The following is a 24,941-nucleotide window of genomic DNA, read 5'->3' on the forward strand; positions in this document are numbered from 1 at the left end:
TTGTTTAGCCGTAGGGGTAGTTTAGTCTTTTCCTCTATTTTACGCACATTCACTTTATGAATGTGTTTGTAATTTATTTTTAGTTTTCTTTTTCTTTTATTTTTATTTCTTTTATTTTTGTACTTAAAGGTACCTTGGGGGCCCCACTCAAATAGACGTTGGGCCCCTCCAACGGTCACATTTGTGACCGTTGGAGGGGCTCCAACGTCTATGAGTGGAGCCCCTCCAAGGCTCCTTTTGTGTGGTTATAAATAGGGGCTCTCCCCTTTGTATTCTCTCATGGCTTTGAGTCAAAGCCCAAGTGCTCAATAAATTGATTCCATTATTTTTATGCCTTTTTGCATTTGTGAGTTATTTGTGAGTTGTGCTTTTGTGCAAAAGTGTTCTAAAGTGTTCTTATTGTGTATTCGTGCCGGGTTTATTATCAAGAATATTAAGGTCTTGATCTAAGTATCTTGTTGAAGATACTTTTACAATGCCATGTGTCCTTTTTGTTGTCCATGTGACCATATATAAATGTACATCCTTGACAATTGAACAAAGGTCATTAAAAGCAACTAATGCTGTAGCAAAAAACTCTAGGATAGCCTGCTAAATAGCCTTCAAATTTCTTTTTTAGACAAAGGAGTATGGAGTAAGTTGAAGAATAACTATGGTGTAAGTTGAAAAATATGAAATTAAGTGGCATGACAAAAATTCTCGAAAGAGATGCAGCATATAAAATCCTGGTTGTTCACTCCCAAATAGAGCTAAAACTCTTTTCCCTATGAACACTGGTTCCTAATGTTGTTTCTTATGAATTAGCGGGATTTTTGTATTTTGATGGTTCTGTGCATTGTCAAGCAATCAAGAACTTATGTAAAGCTCTGTTGACATTTGTCTTATTGGTAGAAATTTATGGAAACGTTACAAATCCTCTCTTGAGTAACTTCTAGCTACTGGCTACCACAAGGCCAATTACCAGTTTCCAACATATACTTAGTTCCTTAATTTTATTCTTCTGATAATACATGATGAATATTATAGTTGATTATGCTATGATAGTGATACCTAGTACCTGTTACGAAGTTAACACACACACACATGGAAGATCCAAGAGCACACATACCACAAATCCAATGAGCACATCAGTCCACCAAATCAGCCAACACAAGGACCACTAAGGACACACTCACAAGAGACCCTAAGGGTCTGTCTGATTGCTTGTCCAAGATTGGACAGACCCTTAGAACATAACAGACAGAACATATGTTCTGTCTGTAACAACCGTACTTCATCCCATGTTTGTTTCAACTCAAATAAAAAATCAAATTTCAAATATCCCAGAACTCGCCCGAGTCAGGCCGAGTCAAGCCGAGTCAAGCCGAGTCAGGCCCGAGTCAAGCCCGAGTCTTGGCAAGCCGAGTTTGCCTTGCCGGTTGACTCGTTGGAGGGCCGAGCCAAGCCGAGTCAACGAGTTGACTCGGCGAGTTTTAAAACCATGCAAAATTGTTCTTAGATTTCTTGATGATCTTTCCAAGTTTATAGATCTAATAGTTGGGAAACATTTTGTAGCTTTTTAATCTCAGTTATTGCATTTCTTTTGTGGCAGTGTAAGTGATAGGGTGTCTGTCTTCGTGGGAATTTGTTGGTTTTTCATGAGCGTTAGTGAGTCACTTTTTTTACCCCTAACAAGTACGAAAATGTCATAGTGGTTCCAGGGATTAATTGTCGTAGCCAAGAGTATTTTAGTTAATTTATAATGGGACCACATTAAAAAAGTGCCTTGCATTTCAAAGTATACCTAATAAATGTATCTTTTTCCCAGAGAACTACTTGAATGCCCTTGGTGGTTGTTAAAATGTATTGATTCATATATATATATATATATATATATATATATTCACATATGAGTGTATATATTCGTATATGAGTGTATATGTATATATTATATAATTTTAAATTATTTTTCTTCCCTTTGTAATAGGTAATACCCTTTAGGGGCATTGTGATAATTTTGAACATGTAATAGGCTCTGCCCATTAGGGGCAGAATGGTAATTCTGTACATGTAATAGGCTCTGCGTTAGGGTCAGAACTGATCTCTTTTTTTATTCTGTCCTTTACACTTTTGTAAATGGCAGTTTTGTCTTTTAGTCAATATAGCTGTTGGGAATCTCCAACAACTATATTAAGTTTTGTCTTTTAGTGAATATCGCTGTTGGAAATCTCCAACAGCTATATTTCTAGCTGTTGGAGCCTTTCCCAACAACTATATGAGTCCTCTTGGCCCTCTTGTTTGTATATAAATAGGGACCTCTTGTCCCATTAGATGTAATGCTTTCCTAAGCATTCTATTTCAATAAAGATTATTATTATTATTTTTATGTTTTTCATGTCCTTTTGTGTATGCTTTTTGGTGCCTCTTATGATGTCATGTATTTGCCATTGATTGACTTATGTATTGTCCCTTTATGGACTTGTGTTTATGCACATTTAGGCTCTTTATAGCCATTGTATGCACTTAGGTGCTTTTGTATTGCCTTTGGCATTTGTATTGTCCCTTGTAGGACTTGTTCTTGTGCTTATGCACATTATGGTTTGCTTTCTGCTTGATTTCATTACATGGTATCATAGCCAAGAAAATTTTCTTGGTATTTTGCGTCTTTGGGTCTTGGGATTTTTTGGTTCAAGTTCGTGCTTCATGAAGGAATCATGATCGATCTATGACTTGGATTCAAGGGAGATCTTCACTCGATGTGTATCTTAAATCTTTATATATGGATTATTTTTTGAGTTGTCTATCTCATGTTTTATGCGTGAGAAATCACTCATTTTTCTTATCTTTGAAAAAATATTTGTTATTTTTTAAAGCTAAACCTTTAAATGCTTTTCAAATTTATTGTTGGATTTATTTTAAAAAAAATATCACAAATATTTATGTTATTATGTGCTCTCTTGTTATGCCAATTTATGGCTTGTGTTCTTGCCTCTTGGGAGGTGTTTATTGTGAGTGCACTCATTGCACTTGAATGATTTGTGCCTTAATCATAATCATTAATAAAAATATTTATTGTAAAGGTTTTTGTGAGGGTTCTCTTTGGAGACCTTAGTGGCATTTGTTCCTTTTGATTGCGTTATTTCTTTGTTTTTTGGCTTTTCAGTAAACATTATCTTTACATGTTTTTACATCACATGGGAATTTAAGCATTATGCATCTTGCATGATTTGAGTGATCAATAAAATATTTTTTTATTTGGACCTTCTTTGTGTGTATCCATTTTGTGGGACTTGTGGGTGTGTCGATAGTGACCACTTTTGTGTTTGTCCACTTCTGGTTTTAGGTGGACTTTTGCTCATGATCGAAGACTCTTTGATTCTTCACATGCATTAGATCTATAAGATCGTATTGTTCTTTGGATATTATAATGTCTTTCTTTATGCATTATTGTGAGCTTAATGAAAACAAAACAACAACTACGCCTTCATCCCAAAACAATTGGGGTCGGCGATATGAACCAACAAAGAAAATCATTCTGGGTCTTCCACATGAATCCTTCTCCTCCAATCATTTCTATCCAATGCCATGTCTTCAGTGAGGTTCAAAGCATTCATATCCTTTCCTATCATATCCATCCAAGTTTTCCTAGGCCTACCCCAACCTCTTTTAACCAATATATTTCCCATTTCTCCATCCTTCTAACTGGAGCATCATTAGGCCTTCGCCGAATATGTCCAAACCACCGTAAACGATTCTCTCTCATCTTATTTTCAATGGGTGCAACGCCTACCTTCTTACGTATCTCTTCGTTCCGAATCTTATCTTTTATGGTATTTCCACACATCCATCTAAGCATACGCATCTCAGCTACACTCATTTTTTGAATGTGAGCTTAATGAAATAATATTTTTTAAAAAGGTGTTCTTTCTCACCCTTAGTGGCCTATGTTTTCTTGCCTTATAGGCATGTGTTTGTACCGTTAGTGGCCTTGAATGTGGATTCATGAGAATTACTAAAATTAATAATTTTAAGTATTGTATGTTCTTGCCTTAGTGGCATTGTGATTATCTCACTGTTGGCTATTTCTTTGTTGAATTACCATCCCATTGCATTCCTTATAAGGCTTTATGTTTTTTGAATTTTTGATGCATATTATTGTGGTCTTATATGTGGCCTCATGAGATTTTTAGTGACTTGTTTGCATCTTGCCATATGATTAACATATCGGCTCTATTTATAACCTCTCTTTGAAAGTGTTATTTGAGTTTTTTCTTGTTTCCTTCTTTTGGCTATAGTTTAGTTCATTGCTTTTTTATTGGCTACATCCATTATTATTATTATCCGGCCTTTTTGAGGTGAGTTTTGTGTATCTCGGTGTTGCAGAGTTAGAGTTAGTTGTTGGGTTGAGTTATGTGTGCACCTCTTTCTTGTCTATATAGATTGCTAAGTTTATGAGTGTCGTATTGACACTTGTTTTGTCTCTATCTGACACTTGTTTGACCTTTGGTTCTTTGAGTGTTGTATCACTCATTTGCTTTTTACACCTTGGTGTTGTGGAGCCAGAGTTAGTTGTTGGGATGAGTTATGCATGCACCTCTATCTTCTTGTTGGTATAGATTGCCAAGTTCATCAGTGTCGTATTGGCACTTGTTTTGGCTCTGACTGATGGGTTGATTGACCTTTGGTTTTATGAGTGAGTTGTATTCAGAGTTACCGGAAGCGCCCCTACAGTAGGGGAAGCGCGCTTCCCCGATACGCGTTTCGGAAGCGCAAAACGTCGCGCTTCCGAAACGCGTGGGGAAGCGTCCCCTTTTTTAGGAAGCGCGCTTCACCCACGCTTCCCTCCTTTTCCATTTTATTATTTATTTATTTTTCTTTCTTTTTCGCTTCCCCCTCGCTTCCTACGGTTCATAATTCGCTTCTAAGTAGTCCCACACTTCCCGCTTCCTAAATTTTTGAAAGTGCCTCGCTTCCCGCTCATGCTTCTCGTATTGTTTCCCGTTTCCGCTTCTTCGACTTACAACCATGGTTGTATTACTCAATTGTTTTTTTGGCCTTTGATGTTTATTGGATTCTTGTATTAGTCTTTGTTAGTTATGACTCAATTGTTATTTGCTTGTGATCATATTGGTTTGTATGGATTAATTCTCATAATATTGCAAAATTTATTGTTTTTACCTTGATTTGAATATTGTTTTCAAATCTTTTTGCTTATTGACATCAGTTTGCCTTCCTTACAATATTTTTGCCTATCTTGTTTCTCTACTCTTTCCCCTTATTTGAGTGACTTTTATTGTTGAATAAGAGATTTTGTTTTATCAGTTTTTACAACCATGGTTGTGGTGGGTTATGTGCACCGGTTTGTAGCTGATAACATTGTTTGCAGTTTTACAACCATTTGTGAGGTGAGGGATGCTAAAACATATGTACTTAAGTACATATATATATATATATATCATATGTCTATATCTATATATATGTTACTTCATAGCCGATAAGGGGTATTTTTATAAATCTGTCCAATAGGGGCAGTATTGTCATTTATGTTTTTTCTATTTCTTTTCTTTATTTCATTTTCTTATTTTTCTTATTTTTATTTTTTAATTAATATATTGCATTGGGGGTCCCAACTAAGAGTCGTTGGGACCCCCAACGGTCACTAATATGACCGTTGGGGGCCCAATTACTCCTATGTTGAGCCCCCCAATGCTGTTTCCTTTTCCGCTCTCTCTCCCTTTTTCAGCCCTATAAATAGGGGTGTTCACCCCATTGTATAGTAGGCTTTTCCAAGCCCTTATGCTCAATAACATCCTTTGTTCATTTGTAAGCCCTTTGTTAGCTTTTGTATTTTGTCCCCAATGCTATCTTTCCCTTTGTTTTGTATTTTCAAACTTTCAGTAATCAACCATAATTTTGAGGGGGTTTGTTAAAATGTATTGATTCCTATATATATATAATTATATATTCATATATGAGTATATATATTCGTATATGAGTGCATGCATGTAATAAGTATCTATTAAAGACACTTTAATCATAACCCACAAAAAGGTATAAATGAGAGCACTCAAAAGAAAAAAATAATAAACTTTATTTCATTCACATAAAATGCTTAAGAAGCATGATTACAAGAACAGGGGAGTTACCCCTATTTATATACATTGAGAGAGAGGTGCTTCTCTAATTGTAGTCGATGGACTTGCTCCAACGGTTATTTCAAAACTAGTCAAATGTTGAATACTTTTGAGTCTAGTTCAATATGAACTAGATAATCCTAAAAATACAAAAAATAAAGAGAAAAGAAAAGAAAAAGAAAAATAAATAAAAAAATTATTATATATTAAAATATATTATATTATATATAATTATATTTATATGTATATACACTTCTTAAAACTCTCCCTCAAACTTACGGTACAATGAGGTACAATGAGCGGAAGTTTGTTTAAGAGGAAATAAAATCTGAGAGTAGCGAGAGGCTTGGTGAAGAAATCCGCTAATTGTTATTCTGATGTAACGTTTGACACATCAATGGTTCAATGTAGATACTCTTCTCTGACATAATGACAATTCATTTCAATATGTTTGGTGCGTTCATGAAATGTTCGATTGCTAGCAATGTAGATCGCACTCTTGTTGTCACAAAATATGTATCAGGCTTTTGTCACTTCGACTCCCATGTTAGTCAACAGTCTTCTCAGCAAGACTACCTCCATTGTTGTGGTGACCATGGTTAGGTATTTAGCTTCGGTTGACGAAAGAGAGACCTTCTGCAGCTTCTTGCACCACCACGAAATCAAAATTCATCTAAGAAAACACAAAAACCAGTGGTTGAGTGCTTGTTATTGAGATCACCTGTAACGCCCCAAAATCCTGAACTTGTAATCTTTTAGGAAAAATTTAAATGTTTTGCGCTCAATCATTTTTCAGATTTTAAAATGACAGTTTAGTGGAAAAATAGTTTTTGAAATAACAAGTTAACAGACCTTGGGCGCATTGCAGGCGAACTTTCTTTTAGACAATAGATTTGTATCTCTATATAAGCATTGAAACCATAGATTCAAAACAAGGTTCTTGATAATTAAAGTTTATACAAAAGAGAAATTTCAAAAGAAACCCTTGTGCAAAATTTCAAAATGTGCTTAGGAACAAAACATCAAAGAAAGAGTGAGATTTTGATATCATCACGTCATCACGCCATCGCCTGCTGTACTCACCTAATCATTACCTTTACCCCATAAAACGAGTATAAAAATCCGGTAGGTGCATAAATATCAAACTTTAGAACAAGACTAACATGTGTTGTTCCTTTCGTGATTTGCAGTTCAAAATAAGTAAAATGAGTATATGATAATCTTGTTTCGATAATTAACTGTCTAGAGGCACATGAAAAACATAGAAACAATTGATATTGCCCGGGGGTTTGTTATTCTATGTATTTTGATACCCCGGATAACTAGCTAAATCCGCTCCTGAGGGGACGGCCAATGATCAAGACAAAATTCTTCAGAGGCCACTTGTTCAAGGAGATGCATCCGAACTTCTGTAGAAGTTATTGGGATCTACCACCTAGGATAAATTTTTGGTAGCCCAGTCTCCTAACTCCGATGACTTGGGACGCCGAGTCATTGCTACTCGAGGAGCATAATTGTTAACAACTTGTCCATCAAAATTTTTGTACCATCCCATCCTCTCTTCACGAAATCAAAAAGACGAATGAGTATGTCATGTTCTATTTTAACTAATGACCCATTTTACATGCTCTATTCTTTTAAACCAGATCGAGCATCTTGCCTGTGAAGGCGATCATCACTATTTATGTGATTTTCTTTTAATCATTGTGTATTTTTACACTACGAGGTTACCGTAAACCTCCAGTCCAATCATCGTAGTCCTAACATGTCGTGCATGTCTATAATACCACTATGATGAGAAGGATATCGGTTTCTCAGAAAGAAACACAACATTTATTTAGAAATTTCAATGTTCCATACTTTAGACCGGAGAATATCTGAGACATTTCGGATACCAAAGAGAAGGATCAGACATACATACCACCTAGGGCTACGTAGTCGAAGCCTTTTAGTTATGCAAGTTTCAGGGAAAAATTCAGTTGCGAATATGCAAATGTCAAATACTTGTTTTGCTTTTCGAGACAACGAACAATGCGAGCTTAAAATCTCGCATGTGAAATCTTTTTTTTAAAAATAGACTTGGCGAGGATGCCCAAATCTGCATTTTTAAAAACATGCAAGCATAATATAAAGTAGGCAAGGAGTATGCAAAATTGCATACTTTATAAAGTTATATAAATATATATATATATATATATATATATATATATATATATATATATATTAAAACATAAGCCTGTGCACATTACAACATGACAGCAAAGTAAATGACATAAAGCAAGCCCCGATGTGCAAAACTACACATCGAGCTAAATAAATTGTGTAAGCGATGCGCAATGTACGCAACTAAATAAATTGCGTAAGTGATGCACGATGTACGCAGCTAAATAAATTGCGTAAGTGATGCACGATGTACGCAGCTAAATAAATTGCGTAAGTAATGCACGATGTACAAAACCATATATTGGCTAAATAAACTGTGTAAGCGATGTGCGATGCACAATGAACGAAATCGTATATCGGATAAATAAATTATGTAAGTAGTAGCATATACTGTGCACATTACAGCGCGACGACAAAGTAAATGACATAATTTAAATGGATAAGAATACTTAAAACTACGTCCTTGAGTTATATATATAAGTTAGAAGTATTCCGTCATTTGTTCTCGTATTCAACTTTCTCCTACCTCGGAGATGGTCTGACTCGCCAATGATTCTGAGCATAGGTTTTTAAAGGCTTGTGTCTTGGTAAGCGTGTTTTGTCCGTTGCACCGATGTGATATTTAATCGTGCTATGAAAAGAAAGATGCAACAAACTTAATTTAATAAAATAAGCAATGTTTGTATCACATGGATCGAATCTGAACCCACTTCGAGCTGACCGGACCGAGCCGGGCTCGGTGCTACTCGAGTTCAGCTCGGTGGCACCTGACCAGGCAGGCCAAAGGGAGGGTAGCTCGGTGGCTCGACTAAGCCGAGCCGAGCCCATCCTGAGCTTCAGGGCAAGGTTGTTAAATGCGATGAGGCGTACGCCTCAGGTACTGAGGCGTACGCCTCTCACAACTGGAATGGAAGTGAAGCGGTGGGAGGGGAGGCAGTAAGAGAAGGACCACCCGCCCAGCTGGTACGGAAGCGAGGGATATGCCGGTCGTCCGGTGGTCGGAGAAGACTGAGCAGCAGCTGCAGCACAGCAACTTCGGTGGTCACAACTGGTCGGAGGTTGATGAGGGGCACATCACAGCAACGCCTGAGTACCTTGAGCGTGCGCCTCGCCTCTGAGGCGTACGCTTCAGGTACTGAGGCGTACGCCTCTCACAACACTGCTTCACGGTGCACCTTGACTTGGGGCACCCTGGCGAAAACCGAACCCAAGCTGATACAGCGGCAACCTTGTTGCCATCGCCACAGCCTGGGGCATCGATCAAAGGGGTGGGTGTAGGGTGGAGTTGGCTCGGTCCCTCCACCCGGCCAACCCAACGAGAGAGAGAGGCAGACGGGGGGGGGGGGTGTGTGACCCTCGTTGTCTTTCTAGAAACAGGAGGTGCCTGCCCTTCATTTCGTCAAAGGGGCAGGAGGGAGAGGCATCAAGCCCTCCCTCCGGTGGCCACTTCTTGGAAAAGCGGTAACAGCCAGAGGCTGCTGTCACTCTCGCCTGAGAGCAGGAAGGAGAGGGTGCTCGATACCCTCTCTCTTGGGTTGGGTTGCTAACTAGAGAATGATTTTTTTTTTTAAAAACTAGAGTCTTACATCACCTCCCAAGTCAACATTAGTATAAGCTATTGAATCTAATGAAGATGAATTAGACAAGAAGAGACCTCGTGAAAGGAAAGACTTAATGTATCTAACAATACGCAAAACTGCTCCCATGTGAATAGAAGTGGGCGCGTGCTGAAATTGGCTAGTTGTGTGTACAACATGCGCTATATCAGGTCTAGTAATGGAGAGATAGTAAAGTGCTTCAATAAGCTGTCTGTAAGGAGTGAGATCTTCAAGAAGTTCTCCATCATCGATTCTCATTTTGGTGTTAACAACTTCTGGTTGAAACAATATAAAAAACAAACTTAAATTGAGATAATAAATAACATTGCGGGGAATAAGCAACTTCAATTCCTAAAAAATATCTCAATAAACCTAAATCAGTCATTTCAAAATGATTTTTAAGAAGCTTTTTAATGTTTTCAACTCCTTGTTTGTCTCCTCCGGTGATGATCATGTCATCCACATAAAGATGAAGAAGAATAATCTTTGCATCAGAAATCTTAACAAACAAAGCAGTGTCAGTCAGGCAAGTTTTGAATCCAATATCAAGCATAACATGACTAAACATGACCAGGCTTTTGGTGCCTATTTAAGACCATAAAGAGCTTTTTCTAGATGAAGAGCCTTACCCTTAGGAATACTTATACCTGGTAGTGCTTCCATATATACTTATTCAACTAGGTTTCCATAGAGATTTTTTTTTTGACGTCCATTTAAAATATAGGTAATTTTTTAACTGAGGTTAAGGCTATTAAGGTCTTAATTGTAGTCATCTTGGCAATTGGAGCAAAAGTTTCTTCGTAGTCTGTGCATACTCCTGGGAATACCCCTTGGCCATTGATCTAGCTTTATATCTTTCAAGAGTTTCATCACTCTTGGTTTTAATCTTATAAACCCACCTAGAACCTATAGGTTTTTTTCTTTATGAAATATCTTGAATAATCTAAGTATTAGCTCTTTCTAAGGTTTCTAATTCTGCCCTCATGGCTTCTACTCATTTTATATGTTCTTTGGCTTGATAATAGGCTGAAGGTTCTATATACGAGTGTATCAATACAATAAATACCTTAAATGTGGGTGAAAAAGATTCGTAGGACACAAATTTACCGAAAGATTTAGAGACTCTGGGTGACCTTCTAGTTTGTGCTTCTGAATATTTTTCCAATGCACATGGAAGATTGGATTCTCTACGTCTTGAGTATTATAAACAATTGGTGTCCTTATGGGTTAGCTCTTCATTAATATCGTTATGTTCAATATCAATAATACCTTGACCATCGTCAAGGTCACATTTATAGTCACATCCATCGGATTTCGAAGTCAAATCTATCAAAAAAAGAATATTCGGTCACTTCCTTGGCTTTTTCAAAATAAAATTTTTTTTCAAGAAGGATACATTTCTAGATACATACAATTTTCCATTTTTAATATCAAAACACCTATAGCCTATGTCACATGGGTGCGGGTGTGGGTGCGACACAATTTTAAAATTTTTGGACACGGGGACTCGACAAAAAAAATATATATATATATATATATATAATTTTATTTTATTTTTAAAATGCCACACAGTCTGTGTGACTGTGCACAGTCCACAGTCACAGACTGTGCACAGTCACACAGTCCACAACACTGTGCACAGTCACAGACTGTGACTGTGCACACTGCGACTGTGCACACTGCACAGAATGTGCACAGTCTGTAGACAGTCTGTGACTGCAGCACAGTCACAGCACTGTGTTTCTTTTTATATATATATTTTTAAATAAAAAATATAAAAAATTGGTTTTTTAAGGACATTTTTAGACTCGGTCAAAGTTGATCGAGTCCAAAATGTGGACGGACTCGGCCTGGACTCGTTGACCGCGTCCGACTTGGCGTTGACCGAGTCCGGGCCGAGTCCAAAGCCGCACCCGAGTCCGCACCCGTGTCGGGGCGTGTCGACTCGGGTGCGGCACCTCCTTAGCCGAGTCCGTGTGACATAGCCTATAGCCTTTTTTATTATCTGCATAATCTAAGAAGGTACAAGGTATGGTATGGGAAAAGAGTTTATCATTTTTGTTAGTAAAGACAAAACATTTACATCCAAAAACTCTTAACCTTGAGTGATTAGGAGAAAATTTAACAAATTTTTCAATGAAAGTTATATTTTTTCAAAGAAGAAGATGGCATTCGGTTAATGAGATAGGTAGCAGTTAGGGCTGCTTCGGCCCAAAATTCTTTTGGTATTTGGTTTGCTATCAATAAAGTCGTAGTAGTTTTCATAATGTGTCAATGTTTTCGTTCGGCTAAACCATTTTGTTGTGGTGTGTGAGGGCAAGATCTTTGATGTGTGATGCCATGTAAATTGAGATAATCTTTAAATTCTTTTGACAAAAATTTTCTCCCTGAGTCTGTGCGAAAAATGAAAATATCATTTTAAAATTTATTTTTAGTCATTTTTGAGAAATATTTGAAAATGCAAAAAGACCTCTGATTTATGTTTGAGGAAGTAGATTCAAGTATGTCTAGAGAAGTCATCAACAAAAATTATATAATATGTGTATCCGCCTTTTGATATGATCGGTGTGGGACCCCAAATGTTCGAATGTATTAACTTCAGTAGTCTAGATAAAACAAAAGTTCTATCATGAAATAGTAATCTCTTACAAAGAATACAATCTTTACAAGCAAAATTTTTAAGAATTACATTTTCCTAAACTTAAAAAGTGTTGGATTGTGGATATACGAGGATGGTCAAGCCTTTTGTGCCATAGATCCAAATCCAATTTCTGAACATTATAACAAAAAACATTCTTACGTAATTCTAAAAAAATCATATAGTAGAGCCCTCCCTTCTCTATGACTTTCTCTAATAAGCTTTCCTGACTGGTGATCCTGTACCTAACAACTATGAGAAGAGAAGGAGATGTTACACCCATAATCAGATATTTGAGAGACAAATAAAAGATTTAGATTTAATTTGGGAATATATCTAACTTTTGGAATAAAGTTTTTTTTTAGAGTTTTGAAAATTTTTGAAATTTCTTATTACTTTTATTTCAAGAGATGGACCATCGGCTGTGAAAACATTTGACACACTCGAGTCATTACTATGATATTCAGATAAACTATTGATATTTGGGCTCATATATAAGGAACACGAGAGTCAAGAGGCCAAAAAAAGTTATCGGGATCGGAGAAGGATAAAACTGCTGCTATGGTTGTGGCTTCAATTGAGGAAGCTGCTCCTTTGAGAAGAGGTTGAAGAATTTTCATTAGTTGTGTCATAAACATGGGTGCATCTTGATTGACTTGATCTTTTGATTCTTGTGATGAATCGATAGATGCAACTTTCTTTTTATCTCTTCTCTTTAATTTAGGATATTGAGGCCTATAATGTCCCGACTCACGACAATGGTGACAAATGACTTTCCTTTTGTCATAATCATTGCCTTGTCTACCGAAATGAGGCAGCTTATAAGTGTGCATATAATTCTCCGGTCTAGATATGGCTAGAACAGAATCCTCTTCATTCTTTGGAGTATTCTTTTTTAGCCTATTTTCCTCCATAGTTAATTCTTCAATAGTATCAACTATAGAAGAGACTTTTCGTTTATGTAGAAGGGTCGATTTCGTTGTTTCAAACTCTGGCCTTAAACCATTTATAAATTAGTAAAAATGTTCCATATCGATATATTTTTGGCGAAACTCGATATCTTCGGGACAATGTCACTTTGGCTCATAAAGAACCAACTCTTTTCAAAGTTCGGACAACTTATTATAATATTCTCTAATACTTTTGTCCCTTTGGGTCATAGTTCGCACTTTATCTTGTAAATTGCACACATGTGCAATGTCTTTAAGGAAATATAAATTTCTAAGATATTTTTAGGCTTTATTGGCGTGCTCAAAATTTGCAAGACTCGATCATTTCTTGATGTCTATGCTATTAATTAGCGAAGACATGATTTTAGCATGCCCTATCCTCTATTCTTTCAACTTTTTTTTATGGATAGCTAATACCTTAGTTTTTTCTCCTTTCGTGAGAGGGACCTCTCTCATTTCCAATCTTTGTGAAGATTAGTTTTGGTTCTGAATCAGAACCATCTACTAACTCCGACAACCCCTTTCCCCAAATGTGATGTTTCATAATTGAAGCCTACGTCACATAATTTATATCATTTAGTTTTACGGACGTGATTGTGACTTTATCGTTGTCATCCATTCTTATAAGGGTGAAGAAAAAATGAGAAGATGAGAAGAAAATATGAGAGAAAGAGGAAGGAGCAAGAGCACAATCACTATCTTTGAGTAGTCAACGGTCCTTCAAATGACTTCTTTCTTCGATTATGTTGACACAAGAGCACTTGAATAACGAACAAAGAGACAAATCAACTTTTGCTAGAATGACAAGGAAAACGAAGTGGCAACTCTCCAAGATCTAGGAGCTTCTAAGCTTTGATACCCATGTAAGAAAATGATGATCTTCCACGAAAGCACAAATGCTTGTAATAAGTGTCTATTAAAGACACTTTAATCATAACCCACAAAAGGGTATAAATGAGCGAACTCAAAAGGAAAAAATAATAAACTTTATTTCATTCACATAAAATGTTTAAGAAGCATGATTACAAGAAGAGGGGAGTTACCCCTATTTATATACATTGAGAGAGGGAGAGAGAGGTGCTTAAAGGGGACTCAAGAGAGTCATTGGAGCGTAGAGCTCTAAACTAGTCAAATGTTGACTAGTTTTGAGTCTAGTTCAATATGAACTAGACAATCCTAAAAATACAAAAAATAAAGAGAAAAAGAAAAGGAAATACATATAAATTATTATATATTAAAATATATTATATTATATATAATTATAATTTTAAATTGTTTTGCTTCCCTTTATAATATGTAATACCCTTTAGGGGTATTGTGGTAATTTTGTACATGTAATAAGCTCTGCCCATTAGGGGCAGAATGGTAATTCTGTATATATAATAGGTTTTGCCCTTTGGGTGCAGAACTGATTTCTTTTTTATTGTCTTTTACGCTTTTGTAAAGGGAAGTTTTGTCTTTTAGTCGTTATTGCTGTTGGGAATCTCCAATAATTATATTTAGTTTTGTCTTTTAGTGAATATGGCTGTTGAAAATGTAATGAGATATGTGGAAAAACAAAAGGTGCCATAAGCACTTACAACATCCACCAATGGACAATCAAAAGGGATAACACCCAAATCCACAAAGAGACAACACAACATAAAAATATAAATGTCTCTTATTGAAAGGAGAGAGAGCTCTCAAGAGTGAAAAATACAAGAGGGGTTCACCCCTATATATACACAAAAAAGAAGAGGAGGGATGGCCTTATGGCCTTAAAAGAAGAGCCACATAGGGGGCTCCCCATGGAGTCGTTGGGAGCCCCCAACGGTCACAAATGTGACCGTTGGGGGCCCCATCGATTCCATGGTGGGGCCCCTTATGTGAGTAAAAAACAAAAAATAAAAAAAAGGGAAAAAATAAAGTGCAAAAAATAAATACAAAAGAAAAGGGAAAATAACAAGTACCCTTATCGGGTACTTATGAAATGACTAAAATACACCTATTGGGTATATTTGGTATTTAATATATATATATATATATATATATATATATATATATATATATATATATATATATATTACATGTATTTTAACACCCTCCCTCAAGCTTTACGTGGATATAACCGAAAGCTTGTTAAGGAGAAACAAAAAACGAGGAGCAGCAAGGGCTTTAGTGAAGAAGTCCGCCAACTGGTACTCGGATGTGACGTAAGGTAGTGCTATGGTTCCTCTTAGGTATTTATCACGTACGTAATGGCAGTCCATCTCGATGTGCTTAGTACGCTCATGGAAGGTGTAATTTCTTGCAATATAAATTGCGCTTTTGTTGTCACAACACATCTTCGAAGGAGTAGATATGACAATGCCTATATCACTGAGGAGACTTCTTAGCCATACAAGTTTCATGGTTGTAGTAGCCATGACACGATATTCCGCTTCCGTTGAGGACAAGGATACTTTGTGTTGTTTCTTGCATCTCCAAGAAATCATAGTCACCTAAGAAAACACAAAAACCCGCTGTCATTGGGATTTCCTCCCCAATCAGCATCAGTATAAGCAATTAAATCAAGTGATGAAGAGGAGGAAAGAAAAACACTCTTAGTTATGGTGTTTTTGATGTATCTGACGATCCTTAAGACTGCACTAATGTGCACGGTTGTAGGTGCATGTTGAAACTGACTGACAGAGTGGACAACATGAGCTATGTCTGGCCGAGTGATGGATAAGTAGGTTAGAGACCCAACAAGTTGACGGTAGGGAGTAGGATCCTCGAGAGGTGTTCCATCTTCCAATCTTAACTTTGCATTGATGACTTAAGGGGTTTCTGTCTTCTTATCATCGGAGATACCAGACTTGGAACAAATGTCAGCAACAAGTTTCATCTGAGAGAGAATGTACCCTCGAGGAGAGTACGCCACTTCAATTCCTAAAAAATATTAAAACTTTCTTAATATTATTAATTCCTTGCTCATCACTTCCAGTGATGATCATATCATCAACATATAGTAGTAGAATAACTACTGAAGACCATGCACTTTTCACAAACAAAACAGTGTCAGTATAACATGAACGAAAATTCAAACTTGTCATTAAATTACTAAATCTATCGTGCCAAGCCTTTGGGGCTTGTTTCAAACCATATAATGCCTTTTTAAGTTTGAGAATTTTATTTTTACCAATAAATACTCCTGGTGGAGGATCCATGTAAACCTCTTCATTTAATTGCCATTTAGGAATGCATTATTAATATCTAGTTGATAGATAGACCATTTCTTAACTGACGCAACGACGATAAGAGTCCTAACACTAGTCATCCTAGCTACGGGTGCAAAAGTTTCTTCATAGTCTATACCGTATTCTTGAGCGTATCCTTTTGCTACTAATCTGGCTTTATAGCGTTCTAATGAACCATCACTTTTAGTTTTAATTTTGAAGACCCATCTACATCCAATCGATCTCTTTCCAGCAGGTAATGAAGTTATTTCCCAAGTTTTTGCCTTTTCAAGGGCACTAAGTTCATGGCTTCAACCCATTGGGGAATGTTCTTGGCTTCATTGTAATGTGAAGGTCCATGAAATGAGTGTAACGCAATTAGACACGCTTTATACCTTGGAGTTAGAGACTCATAGGAAACAAACCTATTAGGAGGATTGTAGATTCGGGCGGATCTCCTTAAAGAGGTTTCTTCTATGTTGGACCCTTGAGAGTATTTTTCTAAGGCGCTCATTTGAGCTTGTTGACCACGCCTAACACAGGTTTGGATTGGTCTATCACTTTCTTTTTCAACATTGTTAAGAGGAATATCCTCTAGGTCATTCAACGACTCATTAGAGATTTCCTCTTCTTGAGGAGTCTCATCTTCTTGGGAGCGAAGATCAAATAAGAAAGCATATTCACTTTCATCAATATCTTTAGTCTTCATAAAATCATTTTCATTTTCCAAAAAGTTACATCTTTGGATACATAGAGTTTGTTATTTTTCAAGTCAAAACATCTAAAACCCTTTTGATTTTTTCCATATCTTAGGAAAACACATTCAATAGCTTTAGGAGATAGTTTGTCTCTTTTATGTGTAAGGACAAAACATTTACACCCAAAAATTTTTAATCTATTGAAATCGGGTGTTCTTTCAAATAGTTTTTCATACGGAGATGTATTTTGTAAGGATGAAGATATCATTCTATTTATCAAGTAAGTTGAGGTTAAGGCGATTTCGGCCAAAAAACTCTTTGGAATTTCCTTAGAAATAAGGAGTGTCCTAGTGGTTTCCATGATGTGTCTATGCTTTCTTTCGGCTAAACCATTTTGTTGAGGAATCATAGGACACGATCTTTGATGACAAATTCCATTTATTTCTAAATAATTTTGAAATTCATTTGATAGATATTCTCCACCTGAATCAGATCTAAGAGTAGAGATATTACTTGAAAATTGATTTTTGACTATCATATGAAATTTCTTGAAGAAGTCAAAGACTTCGGATTTTAAATTGAGAAAGTAGATCCATACATACCTATGTCACAGGGATTCGGCTAGCAGGGTGCCGCACCCGCGTCGACGCGACTCGACGCGGGTGCGGCACCGGGTGCAGTCAACCCGACCCTGGGTGCGTTGACCTCACCCAGGGTCATTTTTGTCCATTTTTTTGGATTTTTTAAAATAAAATTTTTTTGCCCTATGAAATGGGCTGCGAAATTTAAAATGTACCTATGTCACAGGGACCCGTGCCGGGGGGAGCCCCCGGACCCCCTTCCTGCAAGGGCAAAAACAATAAATCAGGCTCCACAATCATCTTTGGGGACAACTATATAAGATAAAAAAATGGTAAAAAGTAAGTTGAGCATAAATGTCATGGACCTCATACATGTACACTATACATGATATATATATATACATGATATATATATATACATGATATATATATATATATATATACATGATATATATATATATATATATATTTTATATATATATATATTTTATATATATATATATATATACATGATATATATATATATATATATATATATATATATATATATATATATATATATATATTTTACATTTTTGCCCCTGCCGCACCCCTGCACCCGGGTTTTTTGGAAGTGCCGAATCCCTGCACCCGCGCCCGCACCCGCACCCATGGGACATAGATACATACCTGGTGTAGTCATCAATGAAAGTAACGTAATAGGAATATCCCCCTTTAGACATGACCGGAGAAGGACCCCAAACGTCTGAATGGACTAACTCAAATGGTCTTTTGGACACAAAAGTTCGATTTGGAAAAGGAGTGGATTTCATTTTGCCAAAAATACAACTTTTGCAAAAAAAATGTTTCTCATTACAAAATTTCTTTCCAAATGGAAAAGAGTACATTTTTGAGAAACTTGGATGTCCAAGTCTTTGATGCCAAATTTCAATATTTTTATCTTGGACATGGTTACAAAAAGAGTTAGTGAGAAGTTTCAAGTTGCTCATGTAATAGAGATCTCCCCTCCTATGACCTTGCCCAATCCGCTTCTCGGACCGGAGATCCTGTATAGAGCAATCCTTAGTTGAGAAGGAGATTTCACATCCATGATCACATATTTGAGCAACAGAGAGGAGATTTAAATTAAGTTGAGGTACCACTCTCACGTTTGGCACAAAGAAATCTTTGGAAAAGTTTAAAGTTCCAAAACTTTTACTTGTAAAGATGTACCATCGGCAGTTGAAACATATGAGTTTTTAGAGTTGCTACACAAATCGGAAAGCTCATTTTCAAGAGGGGTCATATGAAAGGAAGCTCCACAATCAAGGATCCAAGAAGACATACCTGGAGGAGAGGAAGAAGCTATGGCGGCACCCGAGGTTGATGATATATTGAGTAGAGTTTGAAGTGCTTCCGATAGTTGAGCAAGAGAAAAAGTCTCCTTCCCTTTGATAGTTTCCTCCTTCTTTTGAGTAGCTTCTTCAACGGAGGCAGCCTTATTTTTAGGCCCTTCGTTCAACTTAGGGCAATTAGGTCTTATATGACCCGACTCTTGGCAATGATGGCAAATGGCTTTTCTATAGTTGCCATTATAATTATTTTGCCTTCCAAAGTGTGGAGGCTTATAGGCTTTCACATGGTTGTCGGGTTTAGATATGACAAAAACGTCATCTCCCCCTTTAATCATGCCAAGACGAGTTTCTTCTTGGCACATTTCGGCTATGGCATCTTCCAAAGGAAGAGGCTTAGATCTATGAAGAAGGGGAGATCTAACTTGTTCATATTCGGGCCTAAGCCTATGTAGAAATTGGAAAAAGTGTTCTTTTTTCATCTATTCTCTTTTTAGTTCCACATCCACACTAGAAACCCACTTTGGTTCTAGTAAAGATAGCTCATCCCATAAGGGTCCAAGAGTGCTAAAGTAATCCCTTACACTCATTTCTCCTTGCTTGATAGTCCAGATTTTTTCTTGGAGGAAGAATTGACGAGCAAGGTCTTTTTGAGTAAACATACCTTTCATAAAGAACCATGCTTCATTAGTCATCCGAAATTTAACAATGTTGGCACAAATTTTGAGCTCCACATTGTTCATGAACCAAGCAAGAATCTTCGCATGCTTACTTTCCCAATCTTCCACTTTAGATTGGTGATCTTCAATGGCCTTCATGCGGGCATTTCCTTTGAGAGTTTTTTCTTAATCACCATCCATCTTGGTGAGTTGTTGTTGTAGTTCCGGAATGGTGCCCATAACGTATCCCCAAAGGTTTTTACCTTTGAGGTTGTTCTCCATGGCGACGGCCCACATCATGTAGTTGGAGCCATTGAGCTTGAAGAAGAGATCAATCTTTTGTTCCCCTTCCATTTAATCACTCACAAGAGGACAAACGAAGAGAGATACAAAAAACAATAATATATAACTACTCAACTAGCTATATTAAGAAGAAGAGCATACACAAGGCTCTGATACCATGTAATGAAATATGCGGAAAAACAAAGAGTGCGATAAGCACTTACAACATCCACCAATGGACAAACAAAAGGGATAACACCCAAAATGTCTCTTATTGAAAGGAGAGAGAGCTCTCAAGAGTGAAAAATACAAGAGGGGTTCACCCCTATATATACACAAAAAAGAAGAGGAGGGATGGCCTTATGGCCTTAAAAGAAGAGCCACATAAGGGGCTCCCCATGGAGTCGTTGGGAGCCCCCAACGGTCACAAATGTGACCGTTGGGGGCCCCATCGATTCCATGGTGGGGCCCCTTATGTGAGTAAAAAACAAAAAATAAAAAAAGGGAAAAAATAAAGTGCAAAAAATAAATACAAAAGAAAAGGAAAAATAACAAGTACCCCTATCGGGTACTTGTGAAATGACTAAAATATCCCTATTGGGTATTTAATATATATATATATATATATATATATATATAGAGAGAGAGAGAGAGAGAGAGAGATTACATGTGTTTTAACAGAAAATCCCCAACAGCTATATGGGTCCTCTTGGCCCTCTTGTTTGTATATAAATAGGGACCTCTTGTCCCATTAGATGTAATGCTTTCCTAAGCATTCTATCTCATTAAAGATTATTATTTTTTATGTTTTTATGTTTTTGTGTTCTTTTGTGTATGCTCTTTGGTGCCTCTTATGAACTCATGTATTTGCCATTGATTGACTTGTGTATTATCTTTTTGTAGACTTGTGCTTGTGCACATTTAGATTCTTTGTAACTATTGTATGCACTTAGGTGTTTTTGTATTGCCTTTGGCATTTGTATTGTCCCTTGTAGGACTTGTTTTTGTGCTCATGCACATTATGATTTGCTTTCCGCTTGATTTCATTATAATGGTTATAATTATTTATAAAACAGCTATGTAATATTAAAAGTTTTTTAGAAACAAAAAATGTGATGATTTTGTCCCTAACGTTCAATGCATATGTGTAAGCATGCTTGTGTGTACGTGTCTAGATGGGTGGGTGGGTGTGCGACATATCAAACTTGCATTATCTATCAATGGTTTTCCATTTCATTTGAAGTTCACTTTTCACATGATGCCCTCACAAACAAATTTTTAGTATAGGATCAATTATTTAAATAATTTTATATGATTTTCTATTATATTAAACTCGGTTGCTGAGCTTTTTATATATTTTTTTCTTCTGCTTTGCCTAGGTGGAGAAAGCACATAATGCTGATCTTCATTGTGTTGATTGGAACCCCCATGATGAAAATCTTATTTTAACTGGGTAAGTAATTTGGTTTGCTTCACCATCTAATTGATGAGTCTATAAAATATAAATAAGTTGGGATTGACTTCTGTAATAAGAGGGAATTGATCTGTTTGGGTCCCTTTACTATGGCATTTTCAAGGTGCTGCCAGGAACATTGTTGATACTTATGGGTATTCAAGTGTTTTGGCAATATAAAAAAGGGTTTATTGATATTCATGGAAGCTCAAATATAGTGTGTAAAAGAACGGGTGATTGATATTCTGTGCTGTTATATGTTTCATAGATATTAGTTGTGGGGCATAGGTCGGTGATTTCTTTATGATGCATTAACCAGCTTTACTAGCTTCTTCTTCTCCTTTCTTTTTCCTTATTTGTATAATAAAATTGGGAGCCAGTGAATACACATAGTAGATATGGCACCTCTCTTTCATTCTCATGGAATGCCTTAACTTTCAGGTCTGCGGATAATTCTGTCCGACTCTTTGACCGTCGGAACCTCACATCAGGTGGTGTTGGAGCTCCAGTTCACAAATTCAAAGGTCACAAAGCTGCTGTTCTTTGTGTTCAGGTATGATGGTGTGTTGGTTCTGCCCGAGTTATGAGTGATGAGACGGACAATTAGTTTTTGTTTGAGATCTTTCCTTCTGGAAGAAGTTGGTTCAGGCTATATATTCTCAATCATTTTTTTTTCATGCAAATATCATTCCAGTGGTGCCCAGACAAATCATCTATATTTGGAAGCTCTGCTGAGGATGGTTATGTAAATATATGGGATGTTGAAAAGGTTAGGACACTTCACCTGATCTAATTTTGATTACTATCTGTTCAAATCTATCGTATACTTTACTAGCAGGCTTGATGGAGAATTAACACTAGCTTCATGTATCAAATAAATATATGTTCATCATGAGATATAGGTTAATTTAAATTGGATTGTGTACACTTTTTTCCTATTTTAAGACTTTCTTTCAAAAATTTATCTATTCTTTCTCAATGCATCATGGTTTTCTCTATTTAGAAGTTGGATACAAAAAATGCTAACTTTTCTTTGGCGATTTACGAGGCAGATTGGCAGGAAGGAGTATGCAGGAAAAAAACTGCCAAATTTCCCTCCGGGTTTGTTTTTCCAGCATGCTGGGCATAGGTACTACTGCTACAAGATCTCTATTCTTCCATTTACCAGTTTTTCAGGCATCTTGCATACAGTTTTTTTTGTCTTTATTCATCAAAGGAAGATGTTTATATGGATGAGTGATGCAACTATATGTGTTGTTCTTCATCTTCATACAAATGGTGGAACTGCATATAAATCTTGGCTGGGTAAATTTGCACAATAAATCTGTTAATTGGCAACTGCCAGTGAGAATTAAATAAGTAATCATTCTGTTCTTGATAAGACTTTCCAAATGAAGGTAAAATATCTGAACTCAGAATACATGAAAAAAGGCTGGAATGGTGGTATAATTTGGCCAGCAACAAATTTCCTTGATGGGTATTTACATTTATCATCAAGCTCATGGAGGATGTAATGGGTGTGTAACGACCCCAACTCATACACCTTGAAAATGCGGATTTTTTTTTTTAAAATCAATTGCGGAAATATTCTCAGAGACCCAAGGCTTTTACAGTTTCACTCTCAATTGGATAAAACAACCAATCACAATAGAGCTTACACTTATCATCTATACCCAACCAAACCAAACTTTTATTGAATAATTAATGATAGTCATGAGACAACTGCATAAAGAAAATTTAGAGTGCAGTAACCACTAAATGTAAAAGAAAAATAAAGAAGATTGAGTCACACTCTCTTTCTGTGAACTGCCTAGCAAAAACGTGACACCCGTAGCTTTCCCAGAAGCTAGTCACTTCACTGATCTCTTGCGGCTACGAAAAAACACAAAAAGAGGGTGTCAAAAATTCAAAGAATTCTGCGTACGAATCTCTCTAATGAAATAAATGAGCATAAAAAATACAAATAAGATTTCATGCAATAATTTAGAAGAATACAATTATGACAAATTCATAATTCAATTAAGCATTCTTGCAACATGGAGCATTTATTAATCATGAAGGAACATTAATCAATAACAGAGATCACAATTTAAGTAAGCAAGACATTTAATATGCTTTAGGGAACAAATTATACATTCACCAACATTTAATAGATAAATGAATAAGTAAATATGCATGATCTAATGCATATCAGGAATATGCATGATTTAGGTGCAATGCATGAACACTTTATTATCTTTCATTAAAGTTTTTTCTTTTTCATATGCATGCCCTATTAAATGCATACAATTTAAGTTTATCTTTTTAATTTTCGTTGTCCCCGGATACATCAAACGGGTACAATTTTTTGAAGTCAAGTAGGGTTTCTAGGGTAATTTATCACACAAGTTGTATTTTATTAATGAGTTCTAAACTTAGCCTTCGATCAAATCACCTTCGGAACATTAGACCTCAACATCTAATGTCGGGACATTAAGGACCTCCACATCCAATAGTGTCATTTTCTTGGTATACCAAAACAACAGCTGTGTCGAACACACCACCCCCAGGTAAAGTGACTGACTCTCCCTAAAACCGTGATCAGAATATAAAACCTCAATATCGGGTTCAGGGGTAATAAGTAAAGCACACAGAGTTTTTTGTATCCTCGTGGTCTTCCAAAACCGAATCTCTAAGATTCTCATTCTTCCGATGAGAGATCCGAGAACGTATATTACACTGTTTTTATTCATGATCTTTTTATTAAAAGTCAATTATTGAGTTTTGCAATTCAGCATGCAAAAACAAAGACAAAAGCTCACATCTACCCCTGTGAGAACCATCACGAGACTTCTGCCTGTGAAAACACATAGAACAGTGCGATGCATTTAAAAGTAAATAAAGAGGGAGCAAACCACAACTCGAGGCCCACCCGACCCACGATGATTCATTTTGATCATCGATGCACCATATACAAAAACCATAACCACATGCCATATATGAAATAAATCACATGCTTATCTAAACACACATTCATATATGTAATTCGTTGACTATGCACATGGCACAAAAATATTCATACACATGAATTATTTCATTTCATATGGTAGTGACAAATGCAAGCTTTCATTAAATGCTCAATTTTACACGTACTTCCATTCATTATTCATACTCATGCCAATTGCATAATTGCATTACAGGCACATAATTCACATCAAAGCAGAATTTTCTTAGGTGTGCATAAGCCACCGTAATCATATGCCTGTATTCACCGTCCATGTGTGAGTGTTTAGGTGTGG

General features: G+C 36.4%; 1 protein-coding gene across 2 annotated transcripts in view; it reads left to right on the forward strand.

Moving 5' to 3' along the window:
- LOC149815021 (WD-40 repeat-containing protein MSI4-like) overlaps positions 1–24,941 on the forward strand; it is a 67,246-nt gene that overhangs the window by 23,555 nt on the left and 18,750 nt on the right. For both annotated transcript variants that reach the window (XM_089990333.1, XM_089990332.1), the window contains exons 10-13: positions 21,590–21,663; positions 22,105–22,216; positions 22,358–22,432; positions 22,716–22,792. In XM_089990333.1, coding sequence (XP_089846459.1) covers positions 21,590–21,663; positions 22,105–22,216; positions 22,358–22,432; positions 22,716–22,792 — 338 coding nt within the window. The remainder of the gene's footprint in view (positions 1–21,589; positions 21,664–22,104; positions 22,217–22,357; positions 22,433–22,715; positions 22,793–24,941) is intronic.

This window comes from Nuphar pumila, chromosome 15, assembly GCF_984573655.1.
Source record: "Nuphar pumila chromosome 15, dmNupPumi1.hap1.1, whole genome shotgun sequence".
NCBI lineage: Eukaryota > Viridiplantae > Streptophyta > Magnoliopsida > Nymphaeales > Nymphaeaceae > Nuphar > Nuphar pumila.